This window comes from Acanthopagrus latus, chromosome 1 (genome assembly GCF_904848185.1).
Source record: "Acanthopagrus latus isolate v.2019 chromosome 1, fAcaLat1.1, whole genome shotgun sequence".
Classification (NCBI taxonomy): Eukaryota; Metazoa; Chordata; class Actinopteri; order Spariformes; family Sparidae; genus Acanthopagrus; species Acanthopagrus latus.
In genome coordinates this window covers 31,532,707-31,554,865 of record NC_051039.1, presented here as the reverse complement: position 1 = coordinate 31,554,865, position 22,159 = coordinate 31,532,707, and the positions used below count along the sequence as shown (strand labels likewise).

The 22,159-nt window shown below is 39.9% G+C and overlaps 1 protein-coding gene across 2 annotated transcripts in view; it reads left to right on the top strand.

Annotated features, from left to right (window-relative positions):
- vegfc (vascular endothelial growth factor c) overlaps positions 1-22,159 on the top strand; it is a 64,899-nt gene that overhangs the window by 40,900 nt on the left and 1,840 nt on the right. Inside the window, exons 4-6 of one of the 2 annotated variants that reach the window (XM_037115337.1) lie at positions 5,424-5,563; positions 10,590-10,732; positions 18,993-19,317. In XM_037115337.1, the coding sequence (XP_036971232.1) occupies positions 5,424-5,563; positions 10,590-10,732; positions 18,993-19,317 (608 nt within the window). Of the gene's footprint in view, positions 1-5,423; positions 5,564-9,717; positions 9,798-10,589; positions 10,733-18,992; positions 19,318-22,159 lie in introns of those variants that run through there. The other variant, XM_037115346.1, reaches the window with a different exon arrangement.

The window sequence follows — 22,159 nt, the reverse complement described above, 5'->3', positions numbered from 1 at the left end:
GAGGTAGCACTGGTGGATGCAGAGGAGGATCGTTGGCACTTCTGATGACCGCCTTCAGCAGGAGAGGGGGTTGGGCGACTGACTGCCTCGCTTTCAGGCTCCCAATCCACGTCACTGTCTTCAGACTGTGACCTACAAAACACAATGCAATGCACAAATGTTACCAAATATAATGAAAAATGAAAAAATATATAAATGCAATTCAATAGGGTGCTATTTACATAGGAAATAAATAAACACAGATATATGATATTACATATTACACAAAAACATCAGGAAAGTAACCGTACATAAACAGAATAACTGAATTGGGGGAATACTCCCAGTGTCTGGTCAGTGAAAAAGATCTAATTCAATTTGTTTACAAGCTTGATAAAAAAAAAAAATCTAAATAAAAAGGAATTAGAGGCTCAAAGAGAATTACATCATAGAACAGAATTACAAGGATTACCTAGCTTTGGTTGAGTAGTTGAGGCTAGCTAGCTAGGCTAATTAGCCCCTGGGGCCCTAAACATTTAGCGTCATTTATGAAATGCTAATGTATACTGGACTGTTCACTGTAAGCATAAGAACCCCTTCCCACTAACTTTCATTCAAATTTCACTCATGGCTAAATAAATAAATCAAACATCATCAATGATAACGGTACTCACCGATCTAAGATGTCGTCGAGGCCCTTAGCAAACATCTCCTCTCTCTCAGAGTCCTACTCACTGTCTACAGTTTCATCAGATGATGCCATGATCCATTCCAGGTCTTCTTCTCGGACATATTTAGTGTTTTTTGTGGATTTCGCCATTGTAAACTGTGAAAACTGCCGTCCATTAAAATTTAAATGTCCGCTGCGAGTGCGTCTGCTGCGCAAAGTTAGCCCGCTAGCTGCCAGACGCAGCGATATTCCTCAGCTCGTACAAAACGGACCTGGGCACGCCTACCATCGTTGGAAAGGTAAAATAATTGGCTAGAAGCCTGAGTGATTGACATGTTGATAGCCAAAACGCTATCCCTGTACTAAGGCGGCAAATAACAGTAAACAAAGCCGATTGGCCCTTTAAACAAGGAGCGCTCCATGTACTTCACGGGCTGTGCTGGGGTGAAAACTGAACGGAAAAAGATGGGGACACTTTTGTTTTGTAGCCAGCAAAGTGGCGAAAACAAGCACACCCAACAACACAATACAGGAACTAGAGAAAATAAACATACGGCCGGCGAAGTCTGGATTTTATTTGACAAACAAAGTCGGTAGACGGTAAACAAATGGACTTTACAGGACGATATTCACAACCTGGAATAATTTTATGAAAAACCATTTTGATGCTTTTGATCAGTGGATTCTTACGGACAACTGGAATATAAATAATTGAGGATCGGACACATATTACGGCTTTATGGCCGCGTCAAAGGTAGGGAGTCGCCGTGCGTTTCTTGTATCTCACGTTTACCATGCTGGTAAATATAAATGATTTATGGTTTAGTGCTCATGATTTCTGCAAAATCAACTGGATGAATGAATTGCTGAGATTCTACCCTTTCCAACGACGTATAGTATGTCCGTAATGATGAAAGTTGAAGCGAGATACGTCACTGCGCACTGTAAAAAACAGTCAGTTATCTGCAATCGCCCGCCGGCGGGCGGGTGGGTGCGTAGAGGTTAACAATGATATCAATAGAAAAATAATTAAAGCTGCAAGCAGTGATGAACGGGCCCTCGCAGTCCACACGCGTCGGGGGATGCTACTGTCAATGCATGCTGCCGTCAGGCTTGTCTACGCAACACCTTCCATTGAGGAAGTTTTTCCTTTATAATTTGGTGGGCTGCTCTTCCTGCCGGTATTAAACAGTGTATGTTGAAGTCAGAAGAACTCCCTGCAATCTACATAAAGAACAAATAATGAGAGGAGTGCACTGTGTGGCCCTACAGACTGTTGAACAGAGATTTGTATCCATTAGCAAGGCAGCACTGCCCTCTGGTGGAGAAAGCCTGTCCACTTAAAGGAGAAGACAGTCCAGCTGTTCTTTCAAAATGAGGCACATGATTATTGAGATGCGCACTGCGTCTCATGTGTCTTGGGGCTTCTTCGTGCAACACCTTCCACTGAGGAAGTTTTTCCTTTATAATTTGCTGGGCTTCTCCTCCTGCTGGTATTAAACAATGTATGCTGAAATCAGAAGGACTTGCTGCAATCTACATAAAGAACAAATGATCAGAGGAGTACACTGTTTGACCCTACAGACTGTTAAACAGAGGTTTGTATGCATTAGCAAGGTTGAATGGTCAAGAATTTGCAGAAAAGGCAGAAAAGTTGAAAAGTAAGAGGGCTGAAAGCGCTAAAACAAGTGAACAGTTCCTCTGGCTGCATATATGCTGGAGCAGTAGTACAGTCACTGTTGAAAATGTCCGCTTAAAAATTAATGGGAAATTGCCTCCCAAACTCCTGCAATTTTGGGAAACAATGTAATGTTATCGGCAAAATATTTATATATTGAGTCACAGGAGACATTGCTGAACTCTGTGATGTCTTTTTTATTTCTGTAGAGTTAAAAATGAGGGTGGCAGAGCGAGAGACAAAACAGGTACCGTCTGCTCTCCTCCAGAAAAGTGTTGTTATATCACTTCATCACCTTAGTGTTCAACAGCTCCGCTCGCTGTATCACAGAGGGGCAACTCCCGTTTTTGTTTGCCCATGGTGCCAACCAGGCAATATAATACAACTATATAATTATTAACTTACAAGTAAATTCACAAAGAAGCAGGTCAATATGACCGCTTATGGCTGAAATAGGTAAAACATCATAAAACATCAAACATCATCATATCCATGTCCTGCATCAAAATGTTGTTCATTGTGTTTTCTGTTTTGTTGTTGAGTTTTCTGTTTTGTTGTTGTGTTTTCTGTTTTGCCGTTGTGTTTTCTCATTTGCCGTTGTGTTTTGCACTTCAGGGCCACCGTACAATCACATTGTACCTTCACGTTTAAAGAGAAAATATGTTTGACATTAAGAATTTGTTGGCCATAGAATTTGTTTTCTTTGTCAATCCAGAAAAAGAATTCCATTAAAGCTTTGCTGATGGAACCATGGTGAATCAGCAATGGTAACGTCTGGGTTGGCATCATAGATTGGTAGGCATACAAAAAAACATCATCCCTATTGCACTGAACACAGTAGCAGTTGGTGACCAATCAATATTTCTTAATTTAATTTCATATTGTAGTATTGGCATAAATTATTTGTCAGCACAACTGTACCACTGGTTCAGGTATGTGGACAACACCTGGGTCAAACTCAGAACAAGGGAAGTGCAAACATTCACCCAACATACAAATGCAGTTGACAGTATCATCAAGTTCACACGGGAAAATGTCAGAGGACGCAGTCTGCCCTTCTTGACTGTGCAGTACACATTGAAGAAGACAGAAACCTCAACATTGAAGTGTACAGAAAATCTACACACAGAAATCAAGACTTACTGTTCGACTATCATCACCCACTGGAGCATAAGCTGGGGGTCGTCAGCACTCTACACCACCAGGCTGACACCCTGCCCACAAAAACAGAGGGGGAGGAGAAGGAACAGAAGCACATCAGGCACTTAAAGCCTGTGGTTACCCAAACTGGAGCTTTTTCAAACCCCTAAAAAGATCCAGAGCAGACAGAGATGAAGAGATGAAAAAACATAATATCGTCATTCTCTACTTTGTGGGAACATCCAAGAAACTCAGGACGATCTTTCATAAACAACATATTCCGGTTCACTTTAAACCTACCACATGCTAAGGCAGAATCTCCATCTTAAGGACAAAACACCCGGGCATAAACAAAGTAATGTCATTTATGCTGTTCAATGCAGCCAGGACTGCACAGATTTGTACGTTGGAGAGACAAAACATAAATGAATGGCACAACACAGGAGAGCCAACCCCTCATGTCAAGACTCAACAATGTAAACATCTTGGCCAGAGAAGACAGGTGGTGTGAAAGAGGAGTAAAGGAATCAATCTATGTCAAAATAGAACAACCGTCTTAGAACAGAAGAGATGGCGTAAGACATTACTAATATTATTACCACCTACAATGCTGTACTGAGTTCTCTCCTCAGACAGCTCAACAAGCATCCACACCTGGGCTCACCTAACCCTAATATCTAATATCCATGAAGACCAGTTGGGTCAACGACCCACAAGGAGCCATAACGACTCTGAAACTTAGAGCTCACACGTGTCCTTAACAACTGTGTAAGGACAGTCCAACACAAGGTTTAAAAGCCTGCAACTCCCCTCCAGTAATTTAGAGCTGAGGAAGCCTCTTGGATGAGAGGTGAAACGTCTTCACGAAACTGAAACAGGTCCATTTACCTACAATACAGCACTCAGAATTTACATGACCTGGATGACGGAGAACCTTCATCAACACAGCTATACAGCAACATTACTATCTTGATGCTTTAAAAGTGGTGCAGTGCAACCTTGTCCAACAGTCTGTAGTGCTGCTCTGGTGCATTTATATCATACCATATCTGTAATAATTTTCCAGCTCTCAACAAAGATGGTCTCCCTTAAACCATCTTCTTAATAACCAATGTGTACTCTATATTTTCTTACTATATGTCCAATATTTTTTGTGAGTCTTTGTACTTTTTCACACAATACTATAAGTTGTGTCTCCAAATTACAATAGAAGTTGGAGTGCTCTCCTTCAGTGTGAATGGGATTAAGTTTCTGTCTCAAGTGAAGACATTCAAAGTCATTTGAGTCTTGTTTGTAAGTGAGTGTGGTAGAAGTTTAGTCAACTGATTTGTTTGGTCAGTCTGCTGTAGGCAGTCACTTTTAATTACTGCAAAACAATGTTTGATTGGTGTGTCACAGGCTATATTGCCATCAAAAAGTACTTGTGGTTAGACTATGGCATTTTTGCACTGATGCACTGAAAGCATTTGACACTCGTGGTTTGAAGCCCATCTATTGTTTTAAATGGCAGAACGCGTATCAAGAGCATCATGAGGCATGTCAAACTGCCTTGATGATTTAGTCGTCCTCATTTTAAAGCATCAAACAAGGACCCAGGGACCAGTGAGAGTTGAAGGGGGTCGCTCTGTGGGTAACACTTATTAGTGGATACAGTGGATTACTGGAACTTTATGCAGCCATGTTGAACCCTAAAGACAACATCTCTACCCAGTTTGGCATATGGGACATTATTGTCAAATGTAAACACGTTGACATTTTACCAAATGCAACATCATAAATCAAAGGAAACAAGGACCACCTGTAAAAATGTATTTTATAATTATTATTTACCCCCCATTTATAACTGCCTCTGCAGTCATTTGCATGGGTGCACAGGGCTCTTTTCTATGCTCATTAGATCTGGCCTTGATTCACCTTGCCTCTGTCTGACTCTTCTCTGTTCTGCTTTTTTTGAAGCTCTTTGAGATAACAGTGCCGATCACCCAAGGCACCAAGCCAGTGACCATCAGTGTGGCCAATCACACCCATTGCAGCTGTCTGTCCAAACTGGACGTCTACAAGCAGGTTCACAGCATCATCAGGAGAGCCCTGTCTGAGTAAGCACTGTAACTCACTACATTGCATCACACGCGTGCGCACACACACACACACACACACACACACACACACACACACACACACGCACACACAGTGGAAGTGGTTCATAATGTATTTTTTTCTCTTGTGTCCTTTGAAGATCATTTTCAAAAACAGATGCAAGCAAACCAATCAGTTACTGTTAATATAAAGATTAGGGATGGCACAATTCTCCAAATCCTCAATTCGATCATGGTTCTATTCTATTCTATTCTATTCTATTCTATTCTATTCTATTCTATTCTCTATCTTTTATGGTGTGTTTTTCTTCTATAAGCACTGATGGCTAAGCCATTTTTAGACTAGTGTAGTCTAGGATCATTGATTTTATGATATGGTATACAATTTATTTGCTCTTAATTCAAAAGATAGTCTACATGGTGTCATGAGTGATATAATCTCCATTCTTACTTTGCAATGCGCCACACACTGAGGCCTTATTGTCAATAACAATAACTTGTTTCACCAGTCAATATGGTAACTGTTAACATAAGAAGAGAAGTCATAGAGGATACCTGCCATCTAGTGACTCTTTGTTGTAACTGCAGTGTACACTCAATAAATTCATCCAATATGTGGTGACATAAATATCTGTCTGTCTGTCTATGCATCCTGCGGAAATGTCCTGCTGTATTTTGTTGTGTTTCCTGTAGGCACACATAGCAAGCAGAGGGTGGTGCAACTAAATGCCACAGGGTGGTGTGGCACTGTGGGAGTGTCACTTCATGGTCCGTGTGTGTGATGTGTTGGGAACCCCTGCTGATCAGTTTGCTGACAGTCAAAGCTATGTTATTCTGCTACTAGCATGCTGAACTTAATAGTGATTGTGTGTCTTGATCTGCAGTTTAAACATAACAGTAAAGTCATTGCTGTCATTACTGTGTGTTTTAAGGTAGTGCACAAGACTGAACCGAAGTGAAAGTGAAACTTAACACTACACAGGAATGTCTTTTGTTTTCCCTTTGTAGTATTTATCCATGCGAGAGAACATGTTCTGCTACTGACCCATTCCACTCTGTTTATGATCTCTGGTCATGTCTCTGCCACAGCTGGTTAAACATACCTGTCCTATAGTCAGCTGTCGGTATCCAGAGATCTGGTGCACAAAGCCAAACTGAGTGATTACACATGACACATTACTTCACACTCCAGTGTGGCTTTGGTCTTAGTCTGATCGCCAGCTTATGTGATTTGCCACCGTAACATGAGGTTGGGCTGTGTTTTTCCAAAAGTTGAACTTATCGCAACTTTTTTGTGACATTATTTTGACAATATCCGACTTACAATCAAAATTGGGACACCCTTAACAAAGATAGATGTCAGTGAGTTTCTGTTCCAAGTGAAGACATTCAAATATTTTGGACTCCTGTTTTTTAGTAAGTGCGGTGCCAAAAATACACTGTATGTATTAAACCCGATTCTTACACAGAATTGGTCATCCACAACAATTTTTAGAATCTAGCCATTACCTAGACTTTAATTGAGAGCTGCAGTTTGTCAGTGTGGTTTTAAATCAGTGAAGGTTGTGAAGGGAGACGTTTTCAAGGTATGAATAGACTAAGAATAGCCTAATCTTTTAGTGTAAATCCACTGACCTTTTCATTTTCATTTTTACAGCCACAAGGGTTGTGTGATGTCTGCTGAATTGGCATATGACAATGTCTACAGTGAAACATCCCGATGGACAATGACATCTTTGTTTACAGATTTGAGGCAGCGACTCAGCGATGCAGCCGTATTGTCGAAAGGCAGCGGTTGTGTATTAGCAGTTACAGGTTCACTTAAACATAGGTTTATGGTTTTAAATTAATGTAGAGTCAATTTTTGAAGTAGACAAAATGTACCCTGAATGAGAAGTATCTCCATTGTATAATTTCTTTCAGTCGCATTCCTTTTTCACATCAGGTGAATGGGCAGTATGATGAAAGACAAGATTCTGGTCCAGATGAATTCCAAGTACTCGTTGCTAGAGGAACCCCCAGTGTTTGGGTTTGTGTGCGTGTGTGTGTGTCTGTCTGTTTGGATGGGGTACAATACTGAAGAGTGATGAACTTTTCAATATGGAATGTGCACTCATGCTGTATTTGCCATCGACCTTCACAATAAATCTAAACCAAGGATTTACGTGAAGGTTAGTCAATGAAGGCTGAGTGTCTCCGTGTGTGGGCATGTATTAAATATAGATCATTGGAATGTAACCTGTATGATGTGTGATATGATGATCTGCCATAAAATGACTGATGTTCTGTTAATTAAAGGAAAAATCATAAGTATTTCGACAATGCACACACACACACACACACACACACACACACACACACACACACACACATGCACGCATAGAGCAGTGGCATTAAACACAACCTGTCAGATTATTACTGGAAAGGGAAACGGTTTGTAAAGATTTTCACACCTACAAATCACCCACCATGTAAGAACACACACACACACACACACACACACACACACACACACACACACACACACACACACACACACACACGTACGCATGAAGCATACGTATGTTTCACATTAGGTGAAGTGAGAAAAGCACACCAGCCCTTTTTCCAAGTCCCCCTCTCTTTGTCCTGTCCACTCTCCATCTTTTTCTTTCACTTTCTTCTCTTTTTCCTTTCAGCCCCACATGAGTGTGTGTGTCTCTGCAGCTCTAATTGAAACCACACTGTGTCTCTTCATGTCCAGACTCTTTCAACTTCAAACAATTTGTCTGTCTGTTAACACGCCACCTTCTGTCTGTCTAGGAGTCCAAGTCAACAGTTAAATATTGCATTTAAGCCAGACCATTTTCACATTGCATTGTGGTGTTTTATATAATGACTGTGTGTGTGTGTGTGTGTGTGTGTGTGTGTGTGTGTGTGTGTGTGTGTGTGACATTTGCAGAGGAAGTATGTTTTTCTTGGCAGTTTGTGGGTATCCAAACAAAGTATCTGGTTTCTGGGGTAATTTTAACATCAGCCTGGAGTTTGTTTTCACTCTAAAAGATAATCAGAATTTTTTTGACAGTATTTGTTAGGTCTGTATTAATGAGCAATAGCTCTACATAGTGGCTCTGGAGGTAATGGGTTTTGCAAACCTTTTTGGGGTTGTATGTTGGCTCTCTTTGGCTGCACAGGAAATTGTAAGGGGGTGTTATGCATTTTATCTTTTTGACGAAGGGTAAGAACGGCTTTTCTTTTTTTTTTTCTTTTTTTTTTTTTTTACTTTTTCCATATACTAGTGTGTTGTATCTCAGCCATTCATTGTAAGGTTTGTTCTGTACGATAAATAAAAAAGTTAGCTTTTTTAAGCATTATAGATAATAATGGTGCTCTTTGGCCTATGCAGAGGATGCAAAAGATTTTGCAGGTCCTTATCAGTTCCCACACACACTTCTGACCAATAACGATAACAATTGCTCAATTCTATTATCCTAAGAAGGAAAAAACTGTGCATCTAGATCCAGAGGCATCTAAAGCCTGCTGAACGATGATTTCAAGTAGCAGTATAACAACAGTTTAACAGGCTAACTGCTAACTGTGGGGAATTTCATTGCATTCATATTAAAACACTGTATAACAGATCGAATTTAAAGGTAATGACAAGTCACTGTTGTCTTCACAATTCCTTTCTGCTGCCCCCAACATCTGTTGTTGCAGGTCAATTTTGATTGACAACTCAACATTTATTAGTTTGTTAAAGATAAAAAGGGTTCAAACTAGTAGCTGAACGTGTGGTCGACATAGCCAAATAAGGTCCAACACAGTGCTGCATGGATGCTGGTCATGCATGTAGCCAAGTAAGCATGCCCATGTCTGTTTAATGCAGTTATTTGCTTACTACTCTGCTGGATTGTTTCATTGAGAGCTTGGAAAATAATTGAGGTTGTAATAAAAGCATTACAAATCAATGCTTGTTAAATAGCTATAATATGCTGGCAGGAAGTCCTGGAAGCTTGTGATTTAGCCTCCACCCCGAAATTCCACCAGATCCATGTTTGGTCCGGCTCCACTCTGCCACGGATCTGCTATGGCTCTCCCACGGCAGCAGAGCAGATAGGTTTCTCTATAGTCTATGTGTTTGCTTCCACTGACTCCGCCACATTGCCCATTTGCAGCTCCGGCAGTCCGGACCATTCTGGAGCAGAAACGCACGGCTTCTATTTCTGCGGGATACTGGAGCAACTCAACAATTCAGGTTAATTTTCAAAATAAAACACTCTATGTCAGTGCCAGCACAAAAATGACAAAAAAGAGACAAATCCAAGCTCTTCTTCCAATCATTCAGTTAGGAGCACTTCTTGTTGTGTTTATAACACATACATTTAACTGCTGCTGCGAGTGACTATATAATTATTGCGGGAACTCCTTGGTCTCATGACTCCAGCTGTCCGGCAGTGCTGCACCGTGGCGGACTCAGAATGCAGCCGGCAGGGGTTGCAGGACGACAGGGCAACACTGTATCAGAGCTGTTCTGCAACGAACATGCATCCAATGGAATTCTAGAGTTACAATATATTTTAAGTTTCCACAACATCAATGGTAAAGGATAATGCTAAAATACTAAAATTAGTTGTCCGTAATCAGGAATTAATGGACAATGAAAAAAAAGAGAAAGAAAATATTTGTATTATTCTTGGATGTGTCCTTGTCATCATCTGATGGTTTAATTAAAACCTGGAACAATCATTACCATCTCACATCTCACGTTATTGATAATTCAGATTAGATACTGGCAATAGTACATTCATTTAAAGCAGTACACAAACAGTACTTCAATAGGTGTCCATTTATCATGAGGTAATTGACACCTTGCAACCAATTAGAATCACGTATTAACCAAGTACAATAAATAAAAACTAATAAACTTAAGTGTGAAGGATGTGTGATTTTTGATGGCGTAAAGTCACAAAACCACTTGTGTGACTGTTAGAGTGAACTAAGTATTGTCTCATGTGCCTAAATCCTCCTCTTTCTGTCTCTGTTGAAGGTGTCCAGTAGCCAACAGAACGTGTCCTCCTGGCCAGACTTGGAGCAGCAGGCAGTGTCGGTGTTTCAGCATGACCGCTAATGTGCACCTCAACTCCCCTCCTCCACCACTGCACCCTCCAAGACCCTCCCAACAGCACCTTGGTAATTTGCACACAGACATACATTTTTTTTGTCATTCTGTTTCAGAACAAAACATTGTAGTGGAATCTGGATGTGCTTATTTTTCCTGCAGTAACTTAGAAACAATTTCAAAAGAGGAAGAAAATCAACAACAACGGCTGCTGACAGGCATACAGTAGGTCTAATGGCAAGGGAAATAGGCTTCCACTGCCTAGAATGTCAAGGCTATAGTAAGAAGCAGGGTACAATGCAGGGCTATTGGAAGCTGTCTGTGGTTATGTGAATATTCCGTGTTTTTAATGCCTAATGTTGAACCTAAATAGATGTAATTAATGATGTAGACAGCATTTAATGTAATAAAATCAGCTGCTGTAAAGTCTTCCAGCTTTTCTGATCTGAAATCTGAGCTGTGTGCCACTCCCTCAACGCATAAAGACACTTGATTGATGAGTGGATGGCATGATATTATTAGTTGAAATGAGCTGGCACGAGCTTACATAAGCATATGTGACATTTCGTTTTATAGGAAGAAGACATGACTGGATTTTGATATAAAAATACAAATACATTATTTTTTTGTAGTTTCTTTGGCATGTGTTGTTAAAAAGGTGAACAATGTGACCACAGATGTGATCTTAAATGGTTTAAAAATACATAGACAGATTGAATGGAAGGGAACAGTTGGGCCCAGGCAGAGATATGCGCTCTATCGAGTGCCATTTAAGTTATAAATACATTGTCATAAGTGTATGTGAGAGACCATGTATAAGTTACGGCATATTGTAATACCTAAATATCATTGGTGTCATTAGTTGAAATTAGAACATTTGAAAGAAAATAGTTTTAACTTGTAAAAACCAACCTGACAGAAAAAAAAAAAACAAGTGGTTTGCGGTCAGCTTACAACATTGTTGTGAGCCAAAATTGCAAATCAACCTATACAACGCTGATAATGAATACAACTGATCAGTGTGGCCTGTTGCTGCATGATGACGTGTCCCCAAGGCATGTCGAGAACACACACATACTAAACACACCGTTAGTAAAGCAATCTTTGTGACAGGAGAATGTTCATGTGCACACTGAGGAGTATTTACAACTGCAATGTGTTTGTTGAGAGCCTGTGTGTGTGTGTGTGTGTGTGTGTGTGTGTGTGTGTGTGTGTGTGTGTGTGTGTGTGTGTGTGTGTGTGTGCGCGCGTTTGTGAGGTCCTCGGTGTGTGTGTGTTTGGCTATGATAACATTCTGGACCCAGTGTAAACAAATGGGAAACAGAAGAATGTGGAGACCCCAGAGTAGCAGATTCCACAGATACTCACACATACAAATACACACTTGCTCCGTCTAAGTGTTCCAAAACAAATGATGTGTAAGGGATAGACTCCAGGAGATACTCTGTATGGAATACCACTGGTGTCATAGAAATAGTAATTGAGCTAACTATTTGTACAAATTCTATACAAATAGGCATTATTAAATTAGTTTACAAATTGATAAATAGACTAAATGTAATTCATAATTTCATATTTTAATGGGCAATGAAAAGCGGAATTATAAATGGAATTTACAAATTAAATATGATCCATCAATAAATAGTTCAAATAAGGATTTAATAAGACAACATGAAACAGTCAATAAGTACACCACTTAGTAATGAATTAATTCATTAAATAATGGAATATATCTTTATCTTTTCTTTTCTTCTTATCTATTTGAAAATGCAGTTTAAAAAGACAGGTAAATAGCTGGATTAACAAATTGAATCAAGCATTTTAATCAGCCATTTAAAAGAGCAATTTCCTTTTGTATCTGCATTTCCATTCACCCGCCGTTTTTCCTTTTCCTGTTAGCTATTCCATTTGCTTAGTCATTTAGCCTTTACATGACACTTGTGATCCATTCATATTTCATTTGTAAATTCTATTTATAAGCCATTAAAAAAAATGATGAATTACTTTGTATTTCAATATTTTTATGTATAGATTCATACATTAATTTGTTAAGTACCGTATTTTCACGACCACAAGGCGCACCTAAACGTCTCAAATTTTCTCCAAAATGTGCGGCGTGCCCTATAGTGCAGTGCGCCTAATGTGTTATTTTTTTGTAAGGCGGATTACATGAGAACGTTGAAGGGTGAAGTGTGAAGTGTGGGCGTTATTGTTGTTGTTGTAAGACGGACGTAACAGAGGACTAGATGAGAACGTTGTGCCGGTATGTGCGTCATTGTTTTGGCAACCCCGATAATGGCAAAGAGACACGCTTACGAAGCACAGTTTAAACTGAAAGCTGTCAGTTACGCGGTGGAACATGGGAATCGAGCAGCCGCGAGGGAATACAATATCAATGAATCCATGGTTCGCAAGTGGAGGAAGATGGAAAACGAGCTGCGACAGGTCAAGAAGATGCAGCTGAGTTTCCACAGACACAAGGCGAGATGGCCCGAGTTGGAAGACCAACTCGAGCAATGGATTGCCGGTCAAAGGACAGCTGGAAGAAGCGTCTCTACAGTCACCATACGACTAAGGGCAGTAACGCTAGCGGAAGAAATGAAAATTGAACATTTTCAAGGAGGTCCGTCTTGGTGCTTTCGCTTCATGAAACGGTGCCATCTTTCCATCCGAGCCAGGATTTCAATAAAGCACAACCAAACTCAGTTTTGCTCCCGCTGCCTTTTTAAATACACACACTAGCATGCATGTTTTACCGGTGTGTTTTACCATGCCCGCGCCCTATGGTCCAGTGCGCCTTATCTATTTGTTAAATACAGAAAAAGCACCCATAACTGAAACCGCCCTATAACCCGGTGCGCCCTATGGTCGTGAAAATACGGTAATTGATTAAAGGCTCTTTTTTTATTGTACAATTAGTTCAATGAAAATATTTTGAGAATTCATTGTGTTTTGTGCCCTGCGATGAGCTGGCGACTTGTCCAGGGTGTACCCTGCCCTCGCCCAGAGACAGCTGGGATTGGCTCCCGCAAAACCCCCTGCAACCTCATAAAAGGGATGAAGCGGTTACAGACAATGGATGGATAGATTTTGTTGTGATGGTAAAAGCTGAAGATGCCTATGGACCACATCACTTCCATGCCACTGACATGATAAAGCAAACCCTTGTATAATATTGCTTAATGGTGGTTACCTGAAAATAACACCAACAGATACAACCCTAAAAGCACCCCAGGGTGCCACAACAACCCTCTGAGAACCATCGCTCTAAAGCTGTTACTGTTAGATCCCAAGCTTTACCCCTGTCCAGGAGGTACTCCACCAGCTCTCCGTTTAAAGGGTTGGATCCCTAAACCTACAAGAGGTGGCAAAGCATACAGTGCAATACTTATTTCAATTAGTATCAATCATTATCAAAAGTACTTATTGATAAATCACAATACTTTAAATAACCAATTAATCTAAAAGAGCTGAGGCCTGGTTAGCAATACTTAAATTTAGGTGAGATAGAGAGGGTCAGGTCTTTCCATGGCTAGCCTTTCCCTTCCTGCTGAAAGTCTAAGTCCTTGAGGCAAATCACCACCCCAGCCAAGGTCTCGTAACTTCCTCAAAGTCCAAACTTCACTCCAGCAGAGTGAACAAAAGTACTCCAATATCCAAATCGTAATCCACAGCATGTTGACCAAAATGGTTAATCCGTTGTGCTCTTAATTCCTTGGTCTGTTTCTGCTGAAGATTTCTTGAAGTCCTTTCTGCGATGTTGAGGCTGCTCATATTCTCGGTCTCAGGTGTTTCTTCAAGGCTTGGGCAAGTGGAGGAACGAACTTTAGTCCGTGCTCCTCAGGTTATACACCCTCTTGCGTTGGACAATAACTTGGTTTTGTTTCCTTATTTGGATATGTTTTCAGCATCTCTCCATTCACTGGTTGATAACCCCTTGATTAAGATTTTATAAGGCTTCTCTCTTGCTTTGGACTGGGGCACGGTTTTATGTCCTTATTAAGACATTTTCCCACCATCTCTCAGTTCAATGACTAATAGTCCCTTGGTGACGGTTGATGATTTTATAATGATCTTAACACACTTCGGCCACGGTCTGTGTTCGTGCTCAAAGCATGATCATGATCAGAAAAAGCAATGATCATCAAAGACAGAATGACAGACAGAGCCTTGAGTATAACACTTCCTCTTTTTCACAAACACCCACTGTTGCCATTTCCTCTTCCTATTTCAACATACCTTTAATGTAATGGTTTAACACTTTCCAATGAATTTATGGCAAACACAATGCAGCAGGCAAAGTTTTGATATGTTGCAGAATCAGTTCAAGTATACTGTCCCTTTCTTGTATTTGTGTCTGGCAGGGGTGTATGAATCCCAACTTTCCTGACACTGTCTCCATGTGTGTGTACATACTGGTATTTATATTAGACAGGAGTAAATGGATCTCAACTATTCTGACACCTGCCAGCATAGCTCCACTCAGTTTGGCTCAGCGTGGCAGGGTTTTGTATTTCCATCACAACTGGGCTTCCTGCTTGAAGGTGTGTCTTCAACTAATGACATGCCTGTCTCAATCGCCAGTAGTACTATCAAAGAGTCGATGGTAAACACATTTCATTACTATAACTTCCTCTCAATAAAATGCCTCTGTTATTTGGTCATTTAAAAGCTTCTGTTATGAAGCAACATCAGAGGAATGTGTTTTCAGCCGACTCCTGAAACAGCTGAAAGCGAACATGATGAAACAGTAAAACACAGAAGATGTATGAAAGAACAAATAGGATGAGAGAAACTAAAGAGATTCAGGGAGAAGATAAAAAGTACATAAGCAAGTAGAAGGGGGGCTTGGTTCAACTCAGTGCAGCCAAAAGTGCTGGTGGAAAAACACCAATAGTAGTCATTTTAGTGTGTTATACACCTTAGTTATATTTAGAGAAGCCAAATTGTGTAATGAAGATTTCATTCTCAGTCATCGTAAATGCAGTCATACTCGGGGGGGTGAAGTTCCATCCAAGTTCATTACATTGCTTTAGAAGTCTGTGTATGCACATGCTGCTATGCTTGAGTCGACACAGCTTGCAGTTTGTCAGAAGTAAGCTGTATTATCTTTGTTTGGTCATCTGTAGAAACACAAACACACAGTATGTGTGTATGGGACAGTCTGAGCATCCATCAGCCACAACTTCCTTTGCTGCCTCTCTCCACTTGTTTCTCAGCTAAAAGATGATCCGCCAGCACTAAAAGAGAACCATCTGTGTTTTCCCTGAGGAATGGATTTGGAAATGTCTCAGTTTCATAGTTTATCAGTGTCGTCAAACGACTGTCATGCACACAGTTTGATATTTAGTGGAGTTTTCAATAATAGCCAACATTTAAAACAATGCCTTGTATAGGTCATCATTTACTTTTTAGAAATGACAGAAGCCTTATGAAAATGTTGCTGCGTAACACTTAATAGAAAAACAAAACACTTCACAGTATGAGTTGTGAAATATGGGCCCAAAATAATAAACAAGACAAGAAAGAAACCCTCCATGTGTATGGGCCTGTGTCCCGCTCCACGATCCACCAGTCTAGGCTCTGGCTTGCCATCAGAATCCACTCATACACAAATTCCTCACCTGCATAGGGCAGTTGTAGTAGCATTTCTTTTAAATACAGTCTTATTCATCTTGTTAATCTCTCTTCTTCATGTATTTCTCTTTTTTAAAATCGATTTATCTTAACTGCACAGTATTAATTATCTTTTTTATCTTAAATCAATGAACATGCATTCTGCAATGATGGCTATCGCAATTTATTTATATAGCCCAAAATCACGATCGCATTGCCTCAGTGGGCTTTACAATCTATACAGTGAACAACATCCTCTGTCTTTAGACCCTCGATTCGAGTGAGGAAAAACTTGTTGATGGAAAAAAAAAACCTTTTAACAGGGTAAAAAACAAAACAAAACAAAAAAACACAATGGAAGAAACCTCAGGAAGAGCCACAGAGGAGGGATCCCTCTTCCAGGAGGGACATATATGCAATATATGTCACGTGTACAGAAAGGTGCAACAAATCACAGTTTACAAGTTACATTAACAGAAAGTCTGATACAAGACAGCTACAAGACACTGACAGCTGCCACCGCCAGAAGTTCTCCAACAATATAGCCATCGTTGCACGTGTGACAGAGTGGAACGATCTGGAGTTCGGGAAGGTCATCACCAACTTTGTCGCCTGGTGTGAACTGAACTACCTGTGCATTAATGCCTGCAAGACAAGGGAGGTGGTGATCAATTCCAGGTGGAAGGCTCCGCAGAATGCACTGGTGAACATCCAGGGTTTGGACATTGAGATTGTGGAGGAGTACAAATACCTGGATGTTCGCATAAATAACAAACTGGACTGGACACACAACACAGATGTCCTGTACAAAAAGGGCCAAAGTTGTCTACATCTGCTTAGGAGACTGAGGTCCTTTGGTGTGTGCAGGTCACTGTTAAAAACCTTCTATGACTCTGTGGTAGCATAAGCTATTTTCTACACTGTGGTCTGCTGGGCCTGTGGAAGCTCACTACTGCAGGACATTCATTCCATCTGCTGTCAGACTGTTCAACACCCATAACCCTTAATGTAGCACCACAGGCACCTATGTATCTTGCACTACTTACCACTTCTACCTCCGCCATCTTGTGCAATTGTCCTGTGCAATAATACTATTTTTTTTGTACATATTCATATCCATACAGAATCTTTTTATTTTCAAACACTGTATTTGAACACTGTATTTATTTATGCATCCTACCTCAACAAGGCAACACTCTGACACTTTATTTAAATGTATATAATGCACATTTTTGCCTACTATACATATAATGCAGATAATGTATAATCCTTTCTATATTTTATCTTTTCTCTCTTATTCAAATCTTTTTTTAGTATTTTTTAGTATTCTAAGTCCTATACCTACTGTATGTCTGTATGTCTGTCTACCTGCTATTGTGGCCAGAGAATTTCCTTGATGTGGGATAAATAAAAGTCTAAATTCTAAAGCCTAAAAAAGTTGAAGACACAGGAGGGAGGGAAAATCACAAAATGGGAGATAATGAAATGCAACACATGAGATAAGAGAGCAAAACTTAAGGAAATCAAAAAAAGGAAATCACAGAAACACAACAAGAATCATGGCAGTACTCACTCATAGACACCAGCCACCTAAGTACCACTGATTTTTATTGTTATTCCCTGAGAGACACAATTTCACAATGTTAAAGAGAATGAGAAAAAAAAAAAAATCCTGGATTCATCCCTTCATGTGGATCAGTACCAGAAGTTAATGAGGTCTATTCTGTGCCGAAAGTCATCCTAAAGCCAAGTTTCATGGAAAACCATTCAGTTGTTTTAGTGTAATCCTGCTGACAAAACAACCAACCAAGAAACGAACACAGGTGAAAACATAACATCCTTGGTTGAGGTAATAAATCATTAATACAATTGTGGAAAACAATGTTAACATTCTTAATCCTAATACAGTCTTAATTCAACATAACCAAATTAATAGGAATGCAATTAATAATATCAATAAATGTTTCAAATTACCACATTTAATCGAAAGTACAAAACCATCCATAGAATAAAACTAAGATGGCATCAGGTAATTATTTTCCATTATATAGGTATTTCTGCATTTGTTTCGTGAAAGAGGAATAACTTTTTTATTCTCTACAATCTGGTAACTTGTTCCATTCTAGTAAATGTTTAACCTACTGTTAGATTGCACTAGTTTTCCTAAATCATCTTATTGATCATTTCTTGTGGATTTCATTATGATACAATTGATTCACACATAAAGAGACTGCAAACTCAACTAGAAAGGAGTCATTTAATCATGCAACAGATTGTATGATGAAATGGTTGTTGTAATTCCCTTGGCTACATCCAACAACACAGACTAATTAAGATATGATCAAGTCACAAAACTAAACAATGTTGGAGTATTGAGGATGAGTTCATGAGTCTCACTGCCTGGGGAATGAAGCTGCTCTTTAGTCAGGTGGTATGGCAGCAGATACTTCTACATCTTTTGTCAGATGGCAGCAGGGTGAACAGAATGTGTCTGGGTGGGTGTTGTCTTTTAGTATCCTTTTGGCTCTGTGCAGACATCTCACTTCATTGATGTTGCTGATGCTGATTTTAATCACTTGCTGTAGAGCTGTGTTCAAACTGTGGCAGTTTGTGATGAGAGAGTTAAGAATAGTAACACAATTTACCAATACACTTTATGTCTCAAGTCAGTAAAGACAAACCTTTCTTATGTCTCCCTTTCGCTTCATCTTACAGACATATTCTCAGCAGATGTGTGTGGACCAGATAAGGAGCTGGACGTGGAATCCTGCCAGTGTGTGTGTCAACATGGGCTTCACACTAAAGACTGTGGCTCTAACCGACACCTCGACCTCAACACCTGCCAGTGTGTTTGCAACATCATGCCTACTCCCTCCTGCCCACAGAACCACATCTTCAACAAGGAGAACTGTCAGTGCATGTGTAGCAAAACATGCCCAAGACACCAGCCCCTCAATAAAACAAAGTGTTCCTGCGAATGTAACGAGTCACCAAATAAGTGTTTCTTAAAAGGAAGGAGGTTTCACCAAGCCACATGCAGGTGAGGAGCAATGTGGGGGGTTCAGATCTACCAACCTGTATACAACTGAAACCTACAAAGAGACAATTGTTTTCACCACCTAGCAGCATCCTGAATAACTTGATCTCACTCTCAAATGATCAAATACAGCAGCTTGGTCACTTGCCTTGAGCTTAAACTACTGTATGATGCTGTATCTACCACTCTGGTGTCATCTTTGCAGATCAAGGGCTCCATGGTTAAGTTAGAAATAATATGTAATATGTAACATCCAGTCGGACTTTTGGACCCAAACAGAATGCAAACCCTTGTATCAGAAGGGGAAATCCAGTGCATGACTACAGCCAGGCCATTACTACAAATGCTGTGCAAGATTGACCCAGGGAAATTCCATCTTTATCATTTTTATTCATGTGGTCATTTGACTGTTACATTATTAAAGCACTGAAATACAAGTAACACAATGGGAAGATTCTGTTGAATAAGACAATCACAGTAGTGAGGAACAGACAAGGCAAGGGGCTTTGGAAAAAGAGTAGAGTTAGACACCACAATAAAAAACAAAACAGAAAGGGCTGAACTGATAAAAACATGAACTTGAGGATACTTGACATGGTAATGCAAGGTGCCAGCTGCTCATCAATAATCATTCATTCAAATCACACACAGATGTAAGAGCCACTTAGAACAGTTTGGGGTTCAGTGTCTTTCATAAGGACCAAATGTAAACTGCAGCAACTGGTATTCGAGCCTCTGACTCTGCAATTGTTGGAAGACGGTTCTACCCCCTGAGCCATCCATATACTCATCCATTTGTCTACCCACATATCCATTTTCCATCCATCCATCCATCCATCCATGATGGCAAAAAGCAGGGACCTTGACAGCATAAGGACTTATTGTTATTACTGATAATGACATTACTACTTATTTGATTAAATCTACCTTGACAGCCAAGATCCAAAACTGTTTTAATTATAGAGTATATTCTGTGTAGCACGATGAGCGATACATTGATTTAAAAAAATGCAATTACATTCATATAGTCTTCAAAAGGCCTATGATATGGTTCCTATATATTTCTATAGGAATAACATAGGGAATAAAATCAGATATTTATGACTAGAGGCATTTCAAGGCCATATAGAGAAAATCAACATCTGCAGAAAAAAACATTTAAAGATAAAGAAAGATTCCCGCTGTAATATTAAGTGTAGTGTTCATAGATGTACTTGAAATATCAAATTGCCAGGTGCTATATAAAGCCAAATGTAATGGCATAGCAGTATTAGCTACTGAATGCCAGTTAGTTTAATAAATGACCTCATCAACATAAATAATTTCTATAAAACTGATACAATCTCTGACCACTCTTGTTAGATTAAAGTGGTTCAGAGGTTGCATCAGTTGAGTGTAGTCAACCCCCACTCTAACACAATTACACACACACACACACACACACACACACTGGTGAAAGCACTAGTCAGGCAGTGCTAGGTGGTTATCGTGGTTATGTGCGTGAACCTGGTGTGTAATACAAGACCTCACTGAGCTAATGACTTCTCCTAGCTGTCACTTAACCATTTCCTCTCCCGGCACAGGAGGAAACACACACACAGAAATCCATCCATACCGTCCAGTTTTGACCCATTGTGACCCCTTCTGAGAGTGATTTATGAGTATAACATAGCAGTAGGAATCTTTGTCTGGGATCTGGCGCATATGTGTATGTAACTTCATGTGTGTTTGAATGAAAGTGTGTGTCTATTTGAACTCTTCTGTGTATTTCATCCTGGATTCATAGGTGTCTTTAAGTAATCCTGACCAAATATTATGTCATCCACTAATTGACACCCTGTGCAGGCAGTCCAAGAATCTTTGTCATGTAGATGAAGTTTGTTTGTGCTAAAAGAATTCACGTGTTTTTGGATTTCCATTAATCAACTTCTCATTTGAAGGTCGATCAGATCTTGACTCTGAACAAAACAGAACTGTGATGTTTTTACAACTATGAAATCTACATTTCTAATCTTTGACCATTAGAACCCATTAGAAAGCAGTTAGTGTTTGAAGTTTTGTTCAGTCGCAAGTGGACTTTGGCTCCTCTGAAAACCTACAGGCCCCTGATAACAGGAACCACATCTAGAAATGGTGGATGTAGACTATAGAGGACCATAAGTCAATCTTTAGTTTTCATTAACACCCATGAAGAATCACATCCAAACACTGATTTAGAAATTAAGTTTCAAGGTGACTGCTTTCCATTAAACTACTGAAATAGCAAATGTGCAGTCAAACAAATGCCATCATGTGAAAGGGTTGATTATATCCATGAGTTTGCGAGGGAGGTTCCTGGTAAGCTATTATGGGTGAAGCTATTGGTGCTCGGCAGAATTAGTTTAAGCAACAAAGTATCACTACATTTATTCGATAACTTAGCTACTTGTTGCATTGCAAAATCTGATTATACAGTGCTAATTGACCATTATTTGTGAACTCACATAGTTTTGTGGACACTAAGACCACAGAGTGGTCACCACTAACAGACAAGGGACTGTGCATTATTTTATCAGCAATCAAAAGAAAAGAATACTGATACCAATAATGGGGATAATGCTGAAAATGATTGGCCCCGATAATCGATCGATCCCTACACTCTATCATTCACTCTGAGAAAGAGGATTAGAGTTGTGCTACTATGGAAACCCTGATTTCTGGTTAAGTGAGAAGACACACCAAGTTTTACATTGAATACGTGTATTGGACTTTTAATCTTCAAGTGGCCAGAAACATGACACGAGAGAACGTAAATGTTGCTCTGCTGTGTGTCTGCTGTCTTGACTTCTAGTACCACCTTGAGGTT